We start from the raw sequence: 23,809 nt of genomic DNA on the forward strand, positions 1-23,809 counted from the left end.
AGCAGCCCTTTGCATGTGGAGGTGAGCATGGAGATGGGGTGAGGGATTAAAGGATTATGAGGTGGCGCTCCCCACTAACCCAGTCTGGTTAGGGGCAGGCACAGCATGCAAAGGTGAGAAGGTGAAACAAAAAGTCCTCAAGCTCTGTTAACTGTGGTAGAGAACAGAGCTATGTTAATGGCGTATCAAGTTCCAGGTTGGGCACCTGGGGGTGAAGAGTAAGGTGGCTCTGTGGGTAGTGCCTTTCTTGTAGCCATGCTAAGAAGCTTGGACCTGAGCCTGCAAGTTGGTGGATTTTATACTTTTTAGAAAAGTGGTGAAGCTCTCGGTTCAAATGAAATCTTATGCCAAACCCAGTATGTAAAACTGGGCTGTCCAAATGCACATGACGTTGCTCAGAAGCCAAGGGGGGTTTCTATTGGCCATTTTGTTTACATTTCTCAAACCCTGGCTGCCTGTATCCCAGCCCTTAGTTCCCCTTCACTTTGATGGCCTTTTGTTTTGGAGGGATCATGGCTCCCTGTTTGAGAAGTCATCACTGCTGGCCAGCCCCCCGGAGATAGATGGCTCCCTCTTCCTCCTCATTCCCCCTTAGCTTGTGTTGGCGGTCTGGCTGGCATGGCTGAAGAAAACAGAAAGAACAAGTTGGAGGGTTTGGGGCCAGTCCAGGTGGGAGAAGGATGAGGCTATTATTTATTGTCTTTTTCTGTTTTCTTTTACTATAACAAAATGCCTGTGGCTGGGTACTTTATAAAGAAAAGAGGTTTATTTAGCTCATCATTCTGAAGGCTCAAGGACCTGGTGCCAGCACTGACTCAACTCTGGTAAAAGTCTCATAGTGTATAACATCACAATCACAGGAACACATAGGAGACAGATCCAAATGGTGGAACAAGAAGCCAAAAACTTAAGTCCAAGGAGAACTAGTTATTCCCTTCCAAGGCACATCTTCTCTGACCTAACAGCCTCCCACCAGGCCCCATCTCTTAAAGGTCCCACCAGTTCTTCACATGGCCATAGTAGGGACCAAGCTTCCAATACATGTGCTACATTCAAACCATAGCACTCATCAAATGTCTTGTCCAGAAGACACGACCTCCCATATGCTGGGGGACTGAGGCCACTGAGCAGCACAAGAAAGACTGACCTGTGGAGGTGGAAGACAGCCGAGGTGAGGAAAGGGGGGAATGCTGTCAAGACTTCAAGGCAGAGCACACGTATGGATTCACAGCACAGGGAGATGAGATGCAGGCTATTCAGTCTCACCCTGTGGCTCTCTGCCTCTGCCACTCTCCTCTATGGCTCTTTGTTCCGTTCCTACCATGGAGGTTCCAACCAGAAAGCATCTGATTGAGCCCAATTTGGTGGTACACACCTGTGATCCCAGTGCTTGGGAGGCTGGGACAGAGGATTGCAGACTCGAGGCCAGTCTCAGCAACTTGGAGAGACCCTGTTCCAAAATTAATAATAAAGAGGGGGGGAACGCTGGGGCTGTAGCTTGAAGGTAGAATGCACCTGGGTTCAACCCCCCCCCAGAAGAGGGAGGAGGAGGAAGAGGAGGAGGAGGAGGGGGAGGAGGAGGAGGGGGAAGAGGAAGAGGAGAAAAGCACTTGATTGGCTCAGCCCCACCTGTGGATGGACCCTTCTTGGGCCAGTCTTCAGGGGAATCACTGTCAGCCAGCTCAGAGCCACGGAGCCACCCATTGGTCAGCCTGCACTGTCTGTGCTCGCAAAGGGACCCGCTAGGAGGGCTGAAGTGGTGCTGAATTCTTGTGCTCTGGGGCCAGTCAGTCCACAGCAAGGGACGCCTGTGTCCAATGGGGCCTGTTAGAGGGGCCGAGTTTTTATAACTTGTTGGGCCAACAGGAATGCACTCTTCTAATTGGTCCTCCAAGAGGGGCATTTTTTCCTAGCATGCACTGTGCTGGCAGCTGCTGTCCCTCTGGGGACATCCTTAGGGAAAGCAGAGCTGAGGGCCAACGCTCTCCCTCACCACGGCTGGAAGCCACAGGCTGAGGGAACCGTAGCCAGCCTTGAGTTGCTCCCCTCCTTCATGTCCCAGCCTTCATGAGAGGCTCCATCAGGCTCTCATCCCTTCCCTAAGCCCCAATGAGGCCTGTAGCTTGGAGACGCAGCCGTGGCGGCAGCCCTGGTATGGGGCTGAGGGTCACGTGCTCTTGTTCCTTTGCCATATTTAGAATCGCTGGATCAGGGGAAACGTGTTCTCCCAGCCCCTGAGGATTCTTGGAAAGAGCCTCGCTCTGAGGCTGGCTTACTGCCCCTCCCCTTTTCCCCTGCAAGAAAAAGCAAGTGGCCGCTCTCGCTCTCCCTGGAGGCCTGTGGGCCCGCAGGAAGTGCCTGTCAGGTCTAGCTCGGGTCTGTTCTTCAGTGTCAGCTCTGGCTTGGGGTTCAAAAGGCCGGTTGTGGGGTCATGGCCTCGGCCCTCTGGGAGCCTGAGCTGAATGGAGACAGACTAGCCTCAGGGTCTCCTAGCTGAGGAAAGATGGAACCCTACCTTTGTGGGGCCCTGGTCAGGGGAAAAGAAATGAGTCCCACACTTGCCAGGCCAGAGGCAGAGACCAGGGAGCCGGCTGGTGGCTGGGCAGGCCTCGGACACTGCCAGGCTCAGTCTCAGGAGGGGCTGTGGGGCGAGGGAGGGAAGGAAGCAAGCCCTGGAGGAAGGCAGGGACAGGGCCTGGACATGCATATATGCTGGCTGGGGGGGCTCCTGTTCCCTAGTCCCACCCAGGCTGCTTCCTCCCTGGTTAATCAAGCCCTAACAACAGCAAAACTAAACCCAAAACGCACGTGTTGAGTACTCAGATGCTCCGTCTTCACACCGTCCTTGCTTTTGGGGATAAAGGCCCCATGTTTTCCCGGGGTTGTCCTCCAGGGCCCGGTCAGCTCCTCTTCAGATCTGCCACCTCACTGTGCCCACCACCGAGGCAGGCCTGGCCTCCTCTTTCAGAGCCATAGTGGGGACCAGGTCTCAGCTCCCTCTCCTGCCCGGCCTCCCCACCCAGCGCAGACTCTTGGCCTCCGCGGGGACTTCACGCCCTTGCTCACTGCTGGCTCTCCCACGTCTTCACTTTCCCTGCTCTCCCAGCTCCGTGCACTCTGGATCTCTCATCTCAGAAGATTCCCTGGACCTCGTTATTCTTCAGCTACCTCTTGGCAGTCAGTCTCTCTTTTACAGGGATCGAGCCCAGTGGCATTCTGCCTCTGAGCGACACACCCGGCCTTATTTTTAAAGTTTGAAACGGAGTCTCACTAAGTTGCTGAGGGCCTCACTTTGTTGCCGAGGCTGTCCTTGAACCTTCGATCCTGCTGTTTCAGCCTCCCAAGTACTGGGATTACAGGCGTGCGCCCCTGTGCCTGGCTGGCAGTCCATCTTTAAATAGTTCTCTCTCACTGGCTCTGCGTCCTCCCCAGCCCTCTTCTCTCTCACTCCATCTGGGCGTGCTCTGTCCTCCCCTCCCTCTGGGGCTGCCCTGACCAGCATGTCACCAAATCCAGTAGACATTTTCAGACCTTATCTCGCTTGACCTCCTGGCAGCGTTCGACACTTGTCCACTTCTTTCTTGAAACACTTGCTTCACATGGCCTCTCTGATGCCTCTCTTCCGGTTTCCCTCCCATCTCACCTTCCTAGGCTGGATGAAGGGCCTCTCCCCACTCCGTGCCGTCTGAATTGGCCACACGCTTGCTGTTCTGCCCCAGCTTTTCCCAGGAGCTCAGTCATCACCTCTACCCCGATGTCCCCCACAGACGCACTTCTAGCCCAGCTCTCTCTTCTTACCCATGGCACCCTTTTGCCCAGCATCCTGCAGCCTCTCCCTCTAACATGCCCACAGTGGAGCTCGTCCACTGCCCCACTCACTTTTGGTCCCCACCATGGAGCACCACGGGCTACCCTGGGCCTCCCTCATCGCCACATCTGTTGCTTGCACACCTGCTTCCTCTGCCTGGGGCCCCGGCCTTGCCTCCTGACACCTCCTCCAAGAAGTCTTCACAGATCCCTCTACGCTGGCTGAGCTGAAGAGTCCTCGGGCTCCTTCGCTCCAGGGGCGTACACTGTCATCGCCTGGCCCATCATGCCGCCGCTGTTATAGTTGTTAATTTCTTTCTTTTTGGGGGAGAGGATACTGAGAATTGAATCTAGGGGCATTCTACTTCTGAGCTAGATCTCCAACCCTCTTTTATTTGGAACAGGGTTTAAGTTGCAGAGGGCCATCCTAAGTTGCCATCCTCCAGTCTCAGCCTTCCAAGTACTGGGATTACAGGTGTGTGCCACAACACCTGGCTCCCTTCAGGAGTTTTATATGTGTGACTATCACAGGGGGTCCTCACCTGTACACCTTGGTACTGTTGCTGTGGGGTTGTTGCAGGAGGCAACACATATGCATGTGGAGAGCCTGGTCTGGGCGTCCAGCCAACAGAACGCCCTGGGCCAGCAAGAGCACTTCCGGCTGATGCTGTGGGTCACACCGCAAATCAAGGGTGAAGCCGATGACATAATTCCCACCTCTTCAGTGGGACGCCCCCACTGCCCTAGCCACTTCCAGGCAGTGATTGAGGAGGCACTGGCTGTTTAAACTGTAGTTGTTTAAAAAGCCCTGAGTTGGTTGTTAACCGAGTCAGCCACAATCATTCCCACCAGCTGTGCCTGAACTCCAGTCCCCAGAACAGCAGCATTAGCATCACCAAGAGACTCTGTAGCGATGGCCCGGGCTCATCCGGCTCATACTTTCTGAATCTGACAAGCTAGGAGAGGGGCCCTCAAATCGGTGTTTCAACCCCGCCGTGTAGCTTGAGAGCTGTGGTACAAAGCGGGCAGTCACCTTTGTCTCTGATCTTCCTGCTGCTTTCCTGGGTGAGTGGGATTGTCACAGAGTGGAGCTGAGGGGACAGGGAAGGCTGTGATTAGCCTCATGAGAAGCCCCACCCAACAGCACTGACCTGTCCCAGCTTTCTTTCCTGGACTGGGGAAGGGAGAACAGAGGCCAGATTGCAGCAGACATAATACTGGGTAAAGATGTTCCAGAAAGCAACACCAGTCTGACTCTCTGCTGGGGAGATTCCAGAGGGCCCAGGCCAGCCAGCTCTTGGATGCCGTCTATAGTTGTATTAATGGAGAGATGGGGGCCGGAGACAATCCTTAGACCTTATTTGTTTTATGACAAAGCCACACACTGGTCAAGCAGACACACCCAGGCCCGGCTCAGGGGCTCCCCCCACCTCTTTCCTCCATCCCTAAGCTCCAGCATTGAGCTCTGGTCCTCTGTGTGAGGGCCCAGGCCAGCGCAGCTTGGGGTCAGCCGATGCTGGGGTCCTAGCTCTGCCACTTGGGCACTGTGTGATCTTGAGCACGTTTGGTGGCCCTGTGCCCCATTTTTCCATCTAGAGATGGGGGTGTCATTATTCAGGTGCCTGGAACACAATGCTCTTTATCAGACCAGGCCCATCACTTTAAATGCACTGAGCACCAAGGGCGTGATTCCCAAGTTATTGGTTCATCACCCCTTTTCAGAAAAAAAGAAAAAAGATTACTCAGCACCCCTGGATGTTTCCAGTGCCCCTGTATTTTTATTAAACACGCCCCCCTGCAATTACACCTGAGGCTATACCCCCCTATGATTCCAGCATCCCCCCACTGGGGGTGGGATCTCCCGCTTTGGGAATCTGTGATAAAGAAACTCTCTACTACTACTGGACTAAGTCAGGCAGGGAGCGGTGACATCCAGGGGCATTGTAAGCAGCATCTGCCCAATGGGGCCGGTCAGGGTCAGGGCATGCCTTCTTAGGAAAGATGCTGGGAGCCTGATGATAAAGGGATGGATGTGCTCAGAGCTTTGGGGGCATCCTCAGTGATCCCAAAATGGGCGCCTTGGTTTGGTAATATGGTGTTTTGATTTTCATTTAGTGTGAATTCCTGCTATTCATTTTATCAGTCTTTCAGCAGTGCTGTGAAATTAGTCAATCAGAGTAAGAGCAGAGAGACTGGGGATTAGAGAGAGGATGGCTGGGAAAGGTCTCTTCAAGGAAGTGATGCTGAGCAGAGACCTTCTGAGCAAAGGAGCAACAGGCAGAGGAGACAGCACAACAGCAGAGCCTGGAGGTGGAGATGTACCGGATGTGTTCCAGGAATGATGAGGAAGCCGGAATGGCGGGACCCGGAGTGCAGTGGGTGAGAGGGGAGAGTGGGGAGGACCGAGTTCCAGAGGGGCCTGGGGGCCGACCTCACGGCCTTGCCGGACATGCTACAGTGGACCTCCATCTCCAAGTGAGGTGGGGAGTCAGTGGGGTGTTTCGAGGAGAACGCTGGTTTCTGGCTTTGTTTTGTGCAAAGATCACCCCAGGGCTTTAAAGAGCCGGTGTTATTGAAAGGCAAGAATGAAGGCAGGGCCAGGTGGTGGTGGCTTGGTCAGGGTGGTGACACCTGGTTTGTCCAAAGATATTCTCTGAAGTTAGAGCCAAAAGAATTTGCTGCAGAGCAGAATGTGGAAAATGAAGGACAGAAAAATCAAGGGTAACTCAAATAATGGGCCTGAGTCCTGTACTATCACCAAGGTGAATAGGCTGGAGGGGAAAGGTTTGAGGCTGCCTTGGGAGGTTGTTTTGGGACCTCTTTGGTTTGAAATGGAACCAGACATCCAAGAAGAGATGTTGACTCCGCAGGTGAACACAGAGCTGGACTTCGGGAGGGGCTGGCACCCTCACACCTGCCAAGGGCAAGACCACTGTAGAAAAGAAAGGGGCAGGATTAAAAGTGATTTTTTCCTGTTTTTGTTTTTAAGGAAATGCATTTAAAAATGTGTATTCGTTTAGCTGGGTTTGGTGTGCACACCTGTAATCCCAGTACTTGAGAGACTGAGTCAGAAGCATCACAGATTCAAAGCCATTCTCGGCAATTTAGGCCCTCAGCAAGTTAGCGAGATCCTGTTTCAAAATAAAAATGGTGTGGGGGGATCTCAAGGGCTGTGTACATGTATGTCACTGTCAACATGATTTACATTATAATGTGATACTATAATAACCAATAAAAGCATATTAATTAATTAATTTTTTGACACTTAGGATTGAACCCAGGGGCATTCTGCCTCTGAGCTACACCCCAAGCCCTATTTTTATTTTTTATTTTTTATTTTGAAACACAGTCTCACTAAGTTGTGGTGGGTGTCACTAAGTAGCAGAGGCTGGCCATGAACCTGTGATTCTCCTGTTTCAGCCTCTCAAGTACTGGGATTACAAGTATGCATCACCAACACCCAGCATAAAAGCATATTAAAAAATAAAAAATAAAATAAAATAAAAAAGGGCCAAGGGGCTGTAGCTACAAGTTAGAATGCCTCTGGGTTCAATCCCCAGTACAAAAATAAATTTTAAAAAGTATATTAGCTTGTCATTATTACCTAAATAACCCATGTTTATTCTAAAAATTATATTAGGGGCTGGGTGTGCTGGCACATGCCTGTAATCCCAGTACTTGGAGGCTGAGACAGGAGGATTGCAGGTTTGAGGACAGCCTCAGCAATGTAGCGAGGCCCTGAGCAACGTAATGAGACCCTGTTCCAAAACAAAACAAGACAGGCTGGAAGTATAGCCCTTCATAGAATGTCCCTGAGTTCAATCTCCAGTACCAAAAAAAAAAAAAAAGAAAAGAAAAGAAAAAGAAAAGAAAAGAAAGAAAGAAAAAGAAAAGAAGTAGGCAAAAATAAAAAAGAAAAATTATTTAATTTTGCTACCAGAGATAAGCTCTGATGACTCTTGGTATGAGTATTACAAGCATTTATTATTTTTGTGGACTTAGATTGAACCCAAGGGCATTTTACCTCTGAGCCATACCCCCAGCCCTGTTTTATTTATTTTTTTATCTTGAAACAGGGTCTAAGTTGTGAAGGGCCTCACGAAGTAGCTGAGGTTGGCCTCAAACCTGTGATTCTCCTGTCTCAGTGTCCCAAATGCTGGAATTACAAATGTGCACCACCATGCCCAGCAAAAGCTTTTCTATTTTAGTGGTATGGGGGTGGAACCCAGAGGCTTTCTACCTCCGGGCTATACTCCCAGACCTTTTTTTTTTAATATATATTTTTTATTTGGAAACAGGGTCTCACTAAGTTGCTGAAAGCCTCACTAAGTAGCTGAGGCTGGCTTCGAACCCGTGCAATTCTCCTGTCTCAGCCTCCCAAGTGCGGGGATTACAAGCGTGTGCCACCACTCCTGGCAAAAGCTTTTCTATTTTAAACATGGGGATCACATTGCCCCTGAGGCCCTGTAATTTGCTTTTTTCACTTATCCTATTGTGAAGTGGACATTTGATAGACGTGTAAGTATTAACCAGGTGAGAGTGTTGAAGAAAAGAATTCTGGAATTGCCCCCTGAGGCCTGGGGGCAGCTGAGTGAGGGGCTGAAGCATTCCTGCCAAGGGCTGGGATGAAGGGGTTGGTGGTGGCCCTTCCCAAGGGAGGGCACTGGGTGAGATGACCTTGGGGAGGGCTCTTCCGAAAGCACAGATCCCGTGCCAGCTACAGTCCCCATCCCGGGTGGCGGGCTGCTGCCACTGCCCGTGGCTAATGACTGAAGGGGAGGAGCAGGCCCTCCCGGCACCCTGGGTCTTTGCTGACTCAGCTCCTGGCCAGAAGTGGTCACGGAGGCTCCTTTCTCACTCATCCATCCCAAGCCCTTCATGGACACCTGCCACTTGCCTCCTCAGCCCAGGGCGTTGGCTGGGATACAGCCCCAGATCCTGCCCTCTGAGGAGGTGTGAGTGGACCAGCGCACAACTATGCCCTGCACCTGTTTTTCCTCCCATCGGCCCCATCTTACAGATAAGGAGACCGGCTTGAAGGGAGATGAGTTTCCCAGAGAGAGAGAGAGAGAGAGAGAGGGAGGGAGGGAGGGAGGGAGGGAGAGAGAGAGAGAGGGGGGGGGAGGAGAGAGAGAGGGAGGAGAGAAGAGAAGAGAAGAGAAGGGAAGAGAGAGAGGAGAGAGAGAGAGAGAGAAGAGAAGAGAAGAGAAGAGAAGAGAAGAGAAGAGAGAGGGGAGAGAGAGAGAGAGAGAGAGAGAGAGAGAGACAGACAGACAGACAGACAGACAGACAGACACACGCGCACGCGCAGGACTGAGATGGCAAGTCAGGTCTCTTTGACCTCGAGCCCATGACCTTGTCACATGAAACCTGAACACAAAGCCAGGTAGAGAGTGACTTGGGCCACATGCAGAGAGGCAAGTGCTAGAAATGGGGGGCGTTGAGAGGGAATGGGGGGTGGGAGAGCCTGGAGCTCTGTGCAGGGGTGAAGCATTCACAGAGGGTCAGATGACAGGCTGTTCTGGGCAGCGTGTACAGTGCCAGCAATGGCGCAGAAGTAAGGAGACTCATGGCCCTTTGGGGAAGGCCGGTGGGTCAGGCTTCCAGAAGCCCTTTCCCTCCAGAGTTCCTTTCAGAGCATATGATGTTCAGCACCACCACCCATGCCAAAGAAGAGTGTCTTCTGGAGCCCAGCCTCGTGCTCCCTCGTGTACCTGCCGCAGGCCCTCTCATCCCACCCTGCTAAGTATGCAGGACTCCCCACGGCACCTGCTGCCTTCGTGCCCTCCACTGGGGAGCTGGCTCTAAGCTCTGCCCGTCAGTACTGGGCAGCCTAGGTGAATCCTTTCTCGGGGCCTCAGTTTCTTCATGTGTGCAACTGAGGTGAGAGAAGTGTTGGGTGAGATAGATTCTAAAGTTCCTTCCAAATGGATGGAACCGGAGGACACTATGCTAAGTGAGATTAGTCAGTCACAAAAAATAAGAAATCAGATGCTTTCCCTAATATGTGAGAGCTAGGAAGAAATGGGTCATAGGAGGAACTCTAGATGAAAAAGGAAATCCTATAGAGGAGCAAACAAGACAACCTAAAGGAGGAGAAAGGAGGGGGGAAGAGGAAAATCTCTAAAACACACAATGTACTTAAACATATCGAAGTCAACCACTAAGCCAAGCAAGGGAAGGTGGGATGGGGAGGGAATGGGGTGGGAACTGAGTAGGGGTTAAATCAGTGATGTGTACATGTATGTACACACAAGTTTTTTACCCCAGTATGATATATGAATATAATGCACCAATAATTTAAAAAAATAATAAAGTCCTTTCCCTTTCCTTCCCCTCCCTCCCTCCCTCTTTGTTTGTTTTGTTTTTTCTTTTCTTTTCTTTTTACTTTCTTTTTTGCCTGGGATTGAACCCAGGGGCATTTTACCTCTGAGCTATACCCCCAAGTCCTGTTTTTTATTTTTTATTCTTTATTTTGAAACAGTCTCACTAAGTTGCAGAGGGCCTCACAGGTAGCTAAGGCTTTTTGCAAACCTGCGATCCTCCTGTCACAGCTTCCCAAGTACTAGAATTATAAGCAAGCCCGGCTTCTGAGCAGCTTGGTAGCATCTCACTACCACAGGGAGTTCCTGGGGGTTTTATTTTCCATCTCTCTCTCTCTCTCTCTCTCTCTCTCTTGTATTGGGGATTGAACAAGGGCATTTTACCTCCGAGCTACATCCCAGCCTGATGTTAGATGTTATATCTTTTTTGGAACCCGGGTCTCACTGGATTGCTGAGTGCTTCACTTAGTTACCAAGGCTGGCTTTGAACCTGGGGTTCTCCTGTCTCAGTCTCTCAAATACTGAGATTACAAGTGACAGCTGTCACACTGCTGAATTCCTGATTCTCTACACACTCTCTCCCCCAGTACCCTCTCTTCCTGCAAGTCCTTCCTGCTCCTGTTCCTCCACAGCCGTCTCATTATTTAATTCCATAAAAGACGGAGAAGGCAGGACAGTTGTCCCCATTCTACATTTGAGGCCACATTCCTGCCACTATGGAGTCCATGGAAGAGGTGGTCCCTCCTTCAGCCGCTGGCCTTCCCTGAGCCCCGGCTGACCTCTGGGGCACTTCTCTGGGGACAACCTTACAACTGGGAAAAAAAGCCTGGGCCTGGTGTGGTGGCGCACGCTTGTAATCCTAGTACTTGGGAGGCTGAGACAGGAGCATAACAGGTTCAAAGACAGCCTTAGCAAGTAGTAAGACTCTCATCAACCTAACAAGACCCTGTTTAAAAAAAATAGGGCTGGGTGTATAGCTTGGAGGTAGAATGCCCCTGGGTTCAATCCCCAGTACCCAAACAAAACAACCAAACAAAACATAAGCAAAAACCAAAACAAACAAACAAACAAACAAAAAAACAGCGTGGGCCAGGCTGTTTCTTGTGGGTGTCTGAACCTGGAGGAACAGTGTGTCCACTGGTAGCCTGGACAGCGCGCTGGTCTGCAGAGTGACCCCTTCTCTGAGACACAGCTATGTCAGGATGCAGTTGAGAGGATCATGGGGTGTCTGTGAGCTCAGCATTGTGGGGACTGCTGCTTTTGGTGGTCAGCACTGAATTAGGACTCCAGGGAATTCGGATTCAGCTTTCCAAAGAATTCTCCCCAAATAATGCTTCCCTTCTCCCACGGCTGCCGTCCCCTGCCAGAGACCCCTCGACTGTCCTGTCCCCCAGCCCTCTAACCCTCCCCTTCGTGCTGCAATTACAGATTCTTGCTGGTCTTCAGCTGCCTGGTGCTGTCAGTGCTGTCCACTATCCAGGAGCACCAGGAATTTGCCAACGAGTGTCTCCTCATCTTGGTGAGTGCTGAGGCCCTGTCTGCAGGGGGGGGTGGGGGGTGGGGGGTGGGAGGCAGCACCTCTGGGCTGAGGGCAGAGGTGGGGGGAAGCCTCTCAGACAGTGGGCCAGATTGATGGGCTGTGTCCTTGGCTGGTGGCTGCCCCCCGTAGGGAACCCCACTTTATAACTGGTGTAGGGAACCTCCATGGGAAGCCTTATGATGGCCCCAGTATAAACAGAAGGCTCCACCCCTTCACAGGACAAAACCTGCTACCCCTCCTCTGCCTAAACACAGAGGGAACCACAGATGGGCAGCCACACCTCTCTGTCACCCGTCAGAGCTAGGGATTCTCCATCAGTTTAGTCGGGGGAGAGGTGTGGAGCAGAAAAATCCAGGCAGCTTATGGGGGCCGGCGGTGTGTGTGTGTGTGTGTGTGTAGATGCAGGTTTTTAGTTTCCTTGGCACGAACGGGGTCATTTCCCCTCTGGAATCCTCTGAAGTACTCCTTGGCACGAAAATCTCCAGAGGAGGTATGAGGAGGCGCCCGCTCTCCTAACCCAGGACTAGGGCTGGCTTCCTGCGCTGATCTGGGCCTGGTCCCAGCCAGCGGGCAGCAGAACTCAGGCCCCTGGTCCCACAGGAATTCGTCATGATTGTGGTCTTCGGCCTGGAGTACATCATCCGTGTCTGGTCAGCTGGCTGCTGCTGCCGCTACCGAGGATGGCAGGGCCGCTTCCGCTTCGCCAGAAAACCCTTCTGCGTCATCGGTATTTGGTCTTCCCGGCTCTGCCTGATCCCGCCCCACACTTGACACTTTGGCCCCATCCCCACCCCCCTGGCTACTGACACCTCTATGGCATACCTTTCCAAACCTGCCCCTCCCCATGGCCCCAGGGGTCCCTGGCCCCGTCCTGACCCGGGGCAGGCCGGTGATCTAGCCACCCCTGCTCCGCAGACTTCATCGTGTTCGTGGCCTCGGTGGCCGTCATCGCCGCGGGCACACAGGGCAACATCTTCGCCACGTCCGCACTGCGCAGCATGCGCTTCCTGCAGATCCTGCGCATGGTGCGCATGGACCGGCGCGGCGGCACCTGGAAGCTGCTGGGCTCCGTGGTCTACGCGCACAGCAAGGTGGGGCTGCGCGCGAGGAGGGAGGCGCACGGGGGGGTGGGGGGGGAGTGGGGGGGGGGCTGGGCTGGAGGGTGCTACCAGAGGTGGGGCTTGGGAAAGTGAGGCTGGGGGCGGGGCCAGGCGCGCCTGGGGTTAGAGGTCTGAGCCTGGAACCTGGAGGGTCAAGGAGGCCCAGGATCCCCAATGGGTTCCAGGAGGCGAGGCAGGGTCTCCTAGCAGCGAGAAGCCGAGACAGGAAAATCCTGCAAAGGGAATGGAGGTAGGGCACTTTTATCCCCTTCCAGAACACCACCCATAGGTTGTGCCGGGAGCCGTCCCCTCCAGGTAGGCGTGGCTCCTGATGGCCCTCTGCCCGCCCCCAGGAGTTGATCACCGCCTGGTACATCGGGTTCCTGGTGCTCATCTTCGCTTCCTTCCTCGTCTACCTGGCTGAGAAGGATGCCAACTCTGACTTCTCCTCTTATGCTGACTCGCTCTGGTGGGGGACGGTGCGTGAGGGTGTTAGGCTGCCCTTCTCCCTTGGACCCGAGGTCTACCATATTTCCAGTTTGGGTTGAGTGGGCTTGTCTGCCTTCTTGCACTAGTGCTGGGATCCCTGTGACCAGCTCCCAGGATAGCCCCCCAATCTCTTCTGTGGACCTGTTGGTGCCCTCGTCTATCCCCTCATTCGGGCCCTTGTGACCTGGAGCAGCACTGGAGGGGAATCTTTTTCCTATGATCCCTCTGACAGGTCCTTGTGATCAGCCCCTATGGGTGCCCACCAGGGTTGGGGGGAGAGAAGAGCCCTTCCCTTGTGATCAGTCTCTCACCAGGACCCCAGCAAGTTCTCATGAGCAGCCTCTGTGACCAGTCCTGTGGACAACCCGTTTGTATCCCCAGATCACACTGACAACCATCGGCTATGGTGACAAGACACCGCATACATGGCTGGGCAGGGTCCTGGCTGCTGGCTTCGCCTTACTGGGCATCTCCTTCTTTGCCCTGCCTGCCGTGAGTTCTGCTCTGCTGCACTGGTGGGGGAGGCCAGGGGCAAGACTTGCTCAGCTCCTGTTACACATTTTCCTGGACCGCCTAGGGCACTTCAGATGGGCAGGGATGGGGATACTCTTTCAGCCTCTTGTTCCCCCTTCCCATGTTCCCCCAGTCACTCCCTGTTCCCTTAGGGCATCCTTGGCTCCGGCTTCGCCCTCAAGGTCCAGGAGCAGCACCGGCAAAAGCACTTCGAGAAGCGGAGGATGCCAGCAGCCAACCTCATCCAGGTACACCGTGCCCAGGAGGCCCCGTGGCCCAGATCGATGACACTGCCCTGGTGTGTCAGTCCTGTTCTGTGTGCCAACCCGTGTGCCCAGCCTCACAAGTACTCCACTTTGAAGCTCAGGGAAGTGTGACTTTTCTGGGGTCATATGGCAGGTCACAGACGGGGTTGGGATGTTGATAGCTTTCAGAAACTCCCCCTGCACTGAGCGTCCATTACCAGCCCCAGATCTGCATGGCCTGGGGGAGGAGTTGAGCCCGGACAGGAGGCCCAGCCCCTGGGGACATGAGCTCTGAAGCCGTCAGCTGTGCAGCTCTGTCAGTCTCCTCCACCCACCTTCCTTCATCTCTTTCACAAGCAGTCACACAACTGAAGGGAGGATGGTCCAGGACTGGGCCTTCAGGAATAGGAATTCCAACATTTAGTGACCAGGCAGGACAGGATACAGATACGGAGGAGGAGCGGCCAGGGGAGTGGGTGGAAAGCCCTGAGCACGCGGCCTCAGCTTCCCTCAGGGCCATGGGTGACCTGAATGGCTGTGGGCTGAGGCCAGGGCTTTGATTTTCTGTGGCCATGAGACTAGACCTTGGCCTCTCTCCAGTCAGGGGTGCGCGCAAGAAAGCTCCCTACAGAACGTGGTTTGGGGAATACTGGCACAGCCCAGCTCCGCCTGCTCCCCAGCAGGCTATCCTCTGACCCTCCCCATGTCCAGGCCCAAGTCAACCCCTCCTTATCTCTCCTCCCCAGGTGGAAACCCCCCTCCCTTCCTCCTATCTCCAGCCACCAGTCCAGCCTTTTCTTCTTACCATCCCGTGGGGCACAATGGCCACTGTCCCTTGGGAGCCGGCCTTCCAAGGGGCATTGTAGGGGCAGGCGGCTGGCATCGTCCAAGCCGAGAGACAGCTGGTATTGTGGTGCCCATAATTAATGAGACAGCTCTGGCAGCTGCTCCCCAACCCATGCCAGGGTCCTAGGCAAGCAGGAAGTAAAAATATTTCTGCCTTAGGAAGATGCCTGGCTAGTGAGGTCAGTGGTGGCAACCCCTTACAGACAAGAGGCCCCCAAAGAAGGGGGCATCCAGGGCCCGATTCTGTTTCCTCCTGCCCAGCAGCTTCCACGTCTCCCCGTCCTGGCTCATCATTCCATTCACAGCCCCTCTTTGGCTCTTCTGCTTCCTCCAAGGCAGAGGAATAGCTCTCCCTCTTGTCATTCCTCCTGCTGCAAAGGGAGCCCTACAAGTCCATGGGTGCCAAGGGCTTGGTGGGTGGTAGTCTTTCCTCCCCTGCTCAGTCCCTAGGATTCCCATGGGCAGTGGGACAGATTAAGTGAAGATCCTGTTAGTCATAATACTTCACTCAATCAACACCCATTCCCAAACACCTGCAGAATGCCCGCATGTGCCACACGCTGTTTGTGGCACCGAGGACACAAGGGTGATCAAGGGTAGCTAGCATCTAGGGGAAGAAAGATGTCAATCAAGTACACAATGAATAGATACTTACCAACCATGATAAGGGAGCCAACAGGAGGCGTTAACACAAAATGCTTTAACCTAGCATTTTGCCTACCACGTGCCGGGCCCTAGGCTCGGCATTGGATGGACACTGGCCCGTTTACTCCTCACAACACCCTGTGAGGTAATTAGTAGCCAATCCATTCTACAGGTGAAGAATCAGGGTTCTGAAGCTTTCCTTAGTTTGCCCACACTCACAGGGGCAGAGCTGAGATTGGAAACCCACGTCCCCCCATGACAAAACCCCAGGTCTTGCCCTTCGGCTCCGAGGCCAGGTCTGGTTCTGGTGTTGATTTGTTGTGTCACCCTGGGCAAGTCCTTCTCTCTAGGCTTTGATTTCTTGGCTACGGAGTTGCCTCTAGCTCTGCATAAGCCTCTGCTGGCCAAGGGCTAGGTGTCTTCAGGGGCAGAGGACTCACCGATACCCACTCCCCCCACATCCTCCTGTCCCCAGGCTGCATGGCGCCTGTATTCCACTGATTCGAGCCGGGCCTACCTGACGGCCACCTGGTACTACTACGACAGTCTCCTCCCATCCTTCAGGTAGGTCCTGCTACAGGCGGGAGTGGGAGTGTGTGTGTGTGGCTAACAGTAGTGCCCTTTGAGCACAGAGGCTGGGCCTCAGCCCCAGAGGGTGGGGAGGGAGCCATGGCTCCCTTGGGAGCATCTTGGGCCGGCTCTGCAGGGCCGAGGAGGCTTACAGCTGGGAGAGTCTTCTCTGCTGGGGAAGAGGTGGACGTGGACACAGGGTATCGGTGCAGCTCTGTCTTGCAGGCTGAGCCCGATGTGCTGGCATTGCACAAGCTCACCCACAGGTGCTGCCACCGGCAGGGCATAGCCTGCTCATCTCCCTTCAGTCTTGAGTGGGGGGCACGCTTAGCTCTTGCCAGTCTGGCATGCTGCAGCTGTTGGAGAGAGTGAGTGGGCAGGAACGTGTGCCAGGTCTCGCTCCAGAAACCCCTTCCATTGCTCTGTGCCCACTATGACTGCACCAGGCAGCATCTCAGCACCCAGAAGCGAGCCTGCCCCGCAAGCTAAGGCTGCATGAGAGTGGCTCCACACAGGGGTTATTAATAGCATCACCAAGGTGCATGTGGCAGGTGCCTGGCCAGGCCCTGGGGCGGGAATGAAGGCCGCGGAGCTGGCTCAGTCCCGCGGGCAGGCGGGCAGGGTGTGCGTGGCCGGGCCAGGCTGCTGTGCTCAGCGCTTCTGAGTACCTTTTTCGCCTCATTAGTTCTCCAAGAGCAGCTGTTGCGTTATCCCACTGGCCCGCACCTGGCCCCTCCTGCTCCCTCCCGGCCCCATGGGCTTCCCAGGTTGGGAGCAGGAGAGAGGGGTTGGAAGGAGGCTCTGGGAACCAGTCTGCCCACCCCATCTCCCCACCTGGCAGAGGCAAGCTTCCTCCTCAGACACAGGGATGGTAGCTAGAGTAGAAAAGGCCTCCTTTTCCAGAAGCAGCCCTAGGGACTCAAGGCCAGACAGGGAGGGGGGCAGGGGCTGGGTGGTTAGAAATTGGGATGGGAAGATGCAGGGGGAGGAGGGGTGGTCTAGGCTTCTTGGTAAGGGAGACAGAGCCTGTTCTGGAGATTCCAGGTCTACTGGGCCTTCTGCCCCCTGGACCTTGGCTTTCTCACCCCTATAGCGGGAAGGTAGGCAGGGGAGAAGGGGAGATATCCTCCTGGCTTACTGCAATAGGTGAAGGCCTGCGGAGTTAGGGAGCAGCTTCACACCCAAATTTAGTTTCCAACAGCCTGAGGTAGGAGGCAGTGCCACCCTGTGAAATCCCTCCCCAGCCTGAGTCTCTCCTAACATCCAGAGTCAGGTCAGGAGAGTCAGGACTTCAGGGCTGTTGCTGGCCTTCGGTGGACTCAGCTCCACTTCCAGGCAGCCTGCGGATGAGCAGTCAGCTGGATTGAGCTCCCATATGCTTCCTTGTGCGGTGCTCTTGAGTTGGGCCCAGCCAGCACAACAAACTTGTCATCTCTGAGCGCATCCCAGAACTAAGTGTAGAAAGCAAGCAAGCCAGTCTCTCCCCCTCCCACCCCTGCCTGCTCTGGCCTGGGGTGTTGGTGAGCACCCTAGAGAGGCAGGATTTGAGCTCAGCAGCTCAGCGCCCCCTGGGTGAGGGGAGTGGTGCCAGGGCCCTACCTGCGGCTGATGGTGCCCTCTCCTGCAGAGAGCTGGCCCTCTTGTTTGAGCACGTGCAACGGGCCCGCAATGGGGGCCTACGGCCCCTGGAGGTGCGGCGGGTGCCGGTACCCGATGGAGCGCCCTCCCGCTACCCGCCCGTTGCCACCTGCCACCGGCCGGGCAGCGCCTCCTTCTGCCCCGGGGAAAGGTAGGGGCCCCCTGGGGTCACCACCTCCTCTTGCTTCTTCTTCTCTTCTTCCATTCTCTGTCTCATCCTCTCTCAGACCTGCCTCCAGCCACTACGTGGGTGTCTGGGCCTGTTTTGGGGACTCCCCGGCCTCGTCATGAGGCCCGGGCGGTTGTCAGCGGATGGCCAGACAGGTACAGACTGAGGGCCTCTCGGGAGAGGCCAGGCTGGACTCACCTTGTTGTCACCTGGGACTCACGGGTCTGAGCGGGAGAGGTGTCCGCACTGTCCTTTCCTATCACCTCCTCCATTCATGCCATTGTTCTCTTTCTTTCTCTGTTTCCACGTCCCCCCTCACTCTTCCATCCCTGCACCCCCATCCCTCCCTGGAAGCTGGAGAGAGGAGGAGGCCGCTGGCCACAGGTGCTTACGGCTCAGGTAATCGTGGGCACCATTCTGGGGTGTGAGGGCAGGGAACCCCCTCCCCAGCATGTGGCTCTAGGAGGGGCTTGACACTGTGTTCGCCTCTCGGGAACCAGACTCCAGCTGGGAAGAGAGCTCTGTGGCTAAGACCGCTGTAGGACCTACGTAAACTCAGCCAGCGACTAACGCTCTTGTCTCGGGCACCCCTTGTCCACAGCTTTGCTAACCCCAGAGGGCCCTCGTGGATTCTCTTTTCTTCCACATTTGAGGTACTCTTTGCTGCCCCCAGCTGTCTCTCCCCCCTTGACCTGTCTCTCTGGAGCTTTTGCATCTTGAAAGAAGAACCATAAAAAGAACAACCATGCTCCGACATAAGTGTGGGGAATTCCAGGCATGTTGGGCTGAGGGAGACCTGTCTGTTCACAGCACGGGAAGCAGCGGCCCCCTGTCGAGGTTCAGCTTTGAGGTCAAGGGTTTGGTCTCTCTCCTGCCTCCCTTGTCCTTTACCCATCTCTTTGTTTTGTCTCATCGTCACACATCATCACCAAACCAGCCAGATGGACATCTGGGCCCTGAGCCTCAGGTGGAATTCTGAGCCCCGGGGCCAGAACAAGGGGCAAGGGAAGAGGTGAGCCCTTGGTGAGCAGGAGGGGTGTGGAGGAAGCTTGCCTCTGCCACCTGGTGCTCTGTGTACTGGTCAAAGCCAGCAAGTTGCTCTGTTCCTAGCAGAAAAACAGTGATGTGTAGGCTGATCCAAGGCTCTGGGATCTCTGAGTTTCTGGGCTAAAACATTCTAGAGAACGGGGAGTGGGGGTGATGGGGCGTTTTGGTACAGATGCCAGGGGCACTGTCCCTTCCCTGTTCTCAATGAGGGTACTTCTGGGCCAGGAGGGTGGAGAGGAGGTCCCCATGCCTGGAGCTGGAAGGAGGGAAGCATTACTGGCCAGGCCAGGCCGGGAGCTCACTGGAAGAAAAGCCCATGGTGCAGGCCCACTTGGGTTCTCCAACACCATCCGACCCCTGTCATCCTACCCCTGCCAATCCGCGCTTAATAGGCAGAAGCTCAAACGTTCTGGCAATCTGCCAGCCTTGCCCCAGACCTGAGTGTGGGCTCTCTGTAGCTTCCGGTCCTCTCTGGTCTCATTAGCCTGGAGCCTGGTGCTTGTAGCACCCTCAGGACTCCACCGAGGCCCAGGAACAGATTACTGCTGAGGGCTTGGCCATCACTAACTCCCAGCCTGTGTCTGTCTATCCTGGAGTGTCTGTGTGTCTGGGACTCATGGTAACAATGATTGTCACTTCTTTCTAGGGACCCTAGGGAGCTGAGCTGTGGCTTTTACAACAGTCACCAGGCTCAGGCCAAGTGGCCACGTCCTTTCTCTTGGCTGTCTGGGCCCTATGGGGTGGGTGTGGCAGCCAGGACACTCCCCAAATACACACACACACACACACACACACACACACACACACACACACACCTACTTGGCCACATCCCCAGCGGTGCTTGGAGATGGACCTAAACTAAGCACGCTCCCAGGAAGTGGCCTCCAAGAAGCAGGACTTCCCCAAACACACACACACACACACACACACACACACACACACACACACACACACACACACCCCTCTACTTGGCCACATCCCCAGCGGTGCTTGGAGATGGACCTAAACCAAGCACGCTCCCAGGAAGTGGCCTCCAAGAAGCAGGACTTCCTCGGGGAAAGCATTACCAGGGCAGATGCGTTTCCTCTCTGGATTTTCTGATGAGTTTCTCCAAGCATGGTCTCCTGACCACCTGCATCAGCACCCCATGGGGTGTTCATTCAAAATGCAAATGCCTGGCTCTCTCTCCAAGCCTGGAGCCAAATTGGAGAAGAGGCCCGGGCTTTTGCATGTTCACCAGCTCCCCAAGATCCCCGTATGCAGAGCCCGAGAACCTCTGCATCCTGGGGCTGGGGCTGATGACTTGGGCGGGTCCTTCTCTCCCACCAGCCACAGGAGGCCGGCCCCATTCCGGCAGCTCCCCGCACTCTGCCCACCTGCTCCTTTGTCACTAACCTCTGTTCGTGTCTTGTTCTCAACTTTCCAGCCAGATGTTTAGTAATAAACGGAGTTTCTTTCGGATCCACGCCAGCTGGAGACCGAGGTACCCCCTCGCCTGCTCCTCCTGTCCCCCTCTTCCTCGCCCTCTGACGCTTCAGGGGCTGGAGAAGGGGACAGGATGGACCAAGGACAAGGTGCATGTGCCTGCCGCCTGCTGTCTGCCTCGGGGGCCCTGATGAGCCCCTTGCCTTCCTGGGGATGCCTCTGCCAGGTCTGGGGGACACTTGCAGGGGCCTCGGGGGGTGCGTGCTGGCTCTGCCACTGACCCCCTGTGTGATCTTGGCCAAATCGCTTCCCTTCTGTAGACTCAGCTTCCCATCTGTGGAATGGGTAGATTGAACTAGAGGCTCTCTGAGGGTCCTTCCCACTCTGACTTTTGTTGGGCCTTGGGTTTAGCTTCCCATCTCCCCACTGCCCACCTGGGAACCCTACGGATGCCTGGAGGAGCCAGGCCCCCCACCAGCCCCCGAGCCCCAGCTCTTTTTGCTGTATCACCACCTCATTCATGGTACCTACCCTGTGCCAGGCCCTGCTCTGTGCCCTGGGGACACAATGATGAATAAAACATGGTCTCTGGAGAGTTGCAAAGAGTAATTGCAGGTAGGCACAGTGAGTGCAGTGAGAGGAGGAAGCAGAGGGGCTGTGGAGTCGGGTCGGCAGGCTCCCAGGGAAGCCCTGAAAGGTGGCTGTTGAGCACCAGGCAGAGGGGTAGCGTGGACCCGGAAGGAGGTGAGCAGGCACAGACACAGGAGACATGCCCACAGCCCAGGCTGGCCAGATCTGAGAGTGGGATGTTGGAGCCGAGGTTGGGGCAGAGCTGGGCCAGGAAGATCCCCAAAGCCCTGTGTGGGCCTCTCACTGTTGGCGGTGCCTGCATCTGGGTTCACGACCCCCGGGTTGCCCAGTGGTGCCTCTTGAGCTTGCGATAGCAGATGAGGGCAGGGCCCCTGCTCTCCCTGTGTCCTTGGGCCAGTCACCCAGCCTCTCTGTGCTCCCTTTCCACAGATGTGCAGCTGCAGATGATAAGTGCAGTTCGGGCAGCTAAAACTACCTGGCTCCTATAAGTGTTGGCCTCATTCAGTTCGGTAAGGGTGGCAGTTAAAATCTTAAAAAAAGAAAATAGCTCGGGAATCATGAGTGTAGGAAATGGGGACACACTGAAGCTGAAGCCAGGGAGGCTCCGGGTCAGACCCGTCCCTCTGCAAGATTGGTGTGGTGGGCAGGATGGACCACAGGGTAAGGCACGGACAGAGGGGCCAGGGTGAGGCTGTTCTGCTGTCCCTGAGGAGAGGATGTGCACAGCGCAGGTGGAGGCTGTGTGCTTCCTGAGCTTGGCCTTTGGCAGGAGGGTCCTAAAGAAATTCCTGGTAGAAGTGAGTACAAGGGGCTGGGTGCAGTGCAGAGTCAGAGGGCACCGGGTCAGAACTCACGCTTCCCCACCGTCCAGACAGGCCCACCCCACCCTTCTCTCAGGTGCCAAAGACCCCCTAGACCACAGTGTCTCACTGTGGCACCATTGACATTTGGAATAGGATCGCCCTTTGGCTTGGGGGTGCGACATGCATCATGTGATGTGTGGCAACATTCATTAGATGCCAGGCTGCCCTGTGGGGTGAAGCCCCAAATGTCCCCAGACATTGCTGGATATTCCCTGGGTATAAAATCACCCCAGTTGCAAGCCATGGCCCTAGTCCTCACTCTGAGCACTTGTCCTGGAAAAGGAAACAGGCTGGAGTCAGAGGAAATGGTCCGGGACGCATTCCATCCCGCAGGAGTGCGGGAACCTTGGGCACGTCATCTCACCTCTTTCCTCATCGGTAAAACAGGGGTGGCAGATTCAGAGCCAGCGCCCAGAGAGGTGGAGAGGGTGGAAACATCAAGGCAGGCAGGCGAGACCATGCGTGCTCCTAGGAGCCTGGGAAGGGAAAGAGCTCTTCGGTGGCCACTGTGTGCCAGGTTTCTTTCCATTTTCTTTGAGCTTTCAGGCTCCAGAGAGGCTGACGTGAGCTGTTTTCTGGGCCCTGCCCAAGGAGCTCCTGGGAAGACAGTGTCTTCTTGCATTAGGAGGAGTCCAGGGCCTCCGACTGGCTGGAAAGTTACAGAATCCCCACAAAGCAGGCCGGCAGCTCACTCCGCCATCACACAAGCAGAGCTGGAAAGGGACCTTCCAAGGCCTCTAGTGCAAGCCTCGGGCCCCTCCCTCCCGGGGTCCTGCTGAGCGCATGCTCAGCCTTGTTTGCACACCCCTTGAGACAGAGAGATCACCCCTTCCCCCAGAGCGCCTTGGCGCCTAATGTGCTGGGTGCAGTGATCTGGAGTCCCAGCCCCTGGCTGAAGCGGCATAGCCTTCTCCAGCCTCCTCTCTTCCTCTCCGCTTGGAGGAGGGGAGGACAGGGGCAGGGGGTGCACGGAGCGGGCGGGGTGGTGGGGTGCTTGCCAGCATGAGGAGAGCCTGCAGGAATGGCTCTGCAGGGGAAAGTTTGGGAAAGCCGGCCTCAAACTTCGGTTGGAATCTTTGGGATGTGTCAAGGGGATCCTGAGCCAGTGAAGAGCATGCTGGATTGCGGGAGCTACCCTGACTTTCCCTTTTGATAGCCTCAGGGACCCGCCTTGACCTTTTACCTCTCCTCTCTGGGCAGAGGCCCCACCCCTAAGGATGGCCCTGCATCCTGCCACCTTCCTTCCCGAAGGTGTCCATGGTTTCGAGATCTCTCTTAGCACTGTGGCTAGATTACCACTACTCCATGCCCTGGGCATGGGGGACCTGCCTCCCTCCACTCAACCCTTGATCTGAAAGTCTCTGAGAATAGGTGGCAGTCTCCTCTCTCAATCCTGCCTGCCTCGGGCCTCCTCTGAGATTGGTTGGTGTTCCCCCGGCAGGGCCCCCAAACCTGTCTGCAGGGGTCTTTCCAGGGGCAAACCGTAGCCATGGAGGCAGCCACGATGCCACAGGGCATGAGGGAGGATGTTTGCATAGGTCCTACCCACACAGCAATGGTGCGGTCCTTGAACCTCTTGGACACAGAGTTACTCTACCAGGTCTGTCCAGGTGAACCTGTGGCCCTCCCTACCTGTCTTCCTCCAAGCTTTGGCGGGTGTCATGGGGGCTGGTTGCAGGGAGGGGAGCCAGAGCGCATGCACAGACATGCACACGTATGTTCACATGTACATACATGTGTAGGTTGAACTGGAAACTCAGTAGGCCTTGTAGATGGATTTTCTTTACTTGACCCTTGTGGGATCAGATCACTCCAGCAGTGGGGAAAGAAGGGAAATATAAGGGGACACACGTACACACTCACCACCATGTGTATACACCCCGGCCTTGTGTACCCACACTGTCCCATGTGCACACACGCACCCACACCACTCCACCTAGCCTGTCCTGGAGGTCCGCCTCAGTGTGCACGGCCAGGCGAGCTTCTCCATCCCTTGGC

At 55.2% G+C, this 23,809-nt stretch overlaps 1 protein-coding gene across 4 annotated transcripts in view; it reads left to right on the forward strand.

The window, feature by feature from the left end:
- KCNQ4 (potassium voltage-gated channel subfamily Q member 4) overlaps positions 1-23,809 on the forward strand; it is a gene marked incomplete at both ends in the record, with an annotated part of 50,678 nt that overhangs the window by 19,420 nt on the left and 7,449 nt on the right. Inside the window, 8 exons of one of the 4 annotated variants that reach the window (XM_080693043.1) lie at positions 11,559-11,649; positions 12,271-12,397; positions 12,586-12,761; positions 13,124-13,249; positions 13,641-13,751; positions 13,925-14,020; positions 15,984-16,072; positions 17,706-17,867. In XM_080693043.1, the coding sequence (XP_080549169.1) occupies positions 11,559-11,649; positions 12,271-12,397; positions 12,586-12,761; positions 13,124-13,249; positions 13,641-13,751; positions 13,925-14,020; positions 15,984-16,072; positions 17,706-17,867 (978 nt within the window). Of the gene's footprint in view, positions 1-11,558; positions 11,650-12,270; positions 12,398-12,585; positions 12,762-13,123; positions 13,250-13,640; positions 13,752-13,924; positions 14,021-15,983; positions 16,073-17,705; positions 17,868-20,358; positions 20,416-23,809 lie in introns of all 4 variants that reach the window. The other 3 variants (XM_080693044.1, XM_080693045.1, XM_080693046.1) reach the window with 3 other exon arrangements.

The sequence above is a fragment of the Muscardinus avellanarius genome, assembly GCF_963383645.1.
Source record: "Muscardinus avellanarius genome assembly, chromosome: 3".
Taxonomy (NCBI): Eukaryota; Metazoa; Chordata; class Mammalia; order Rodentia; family Gliridae; genus Muscardinus; species Muscardinus avellanarius.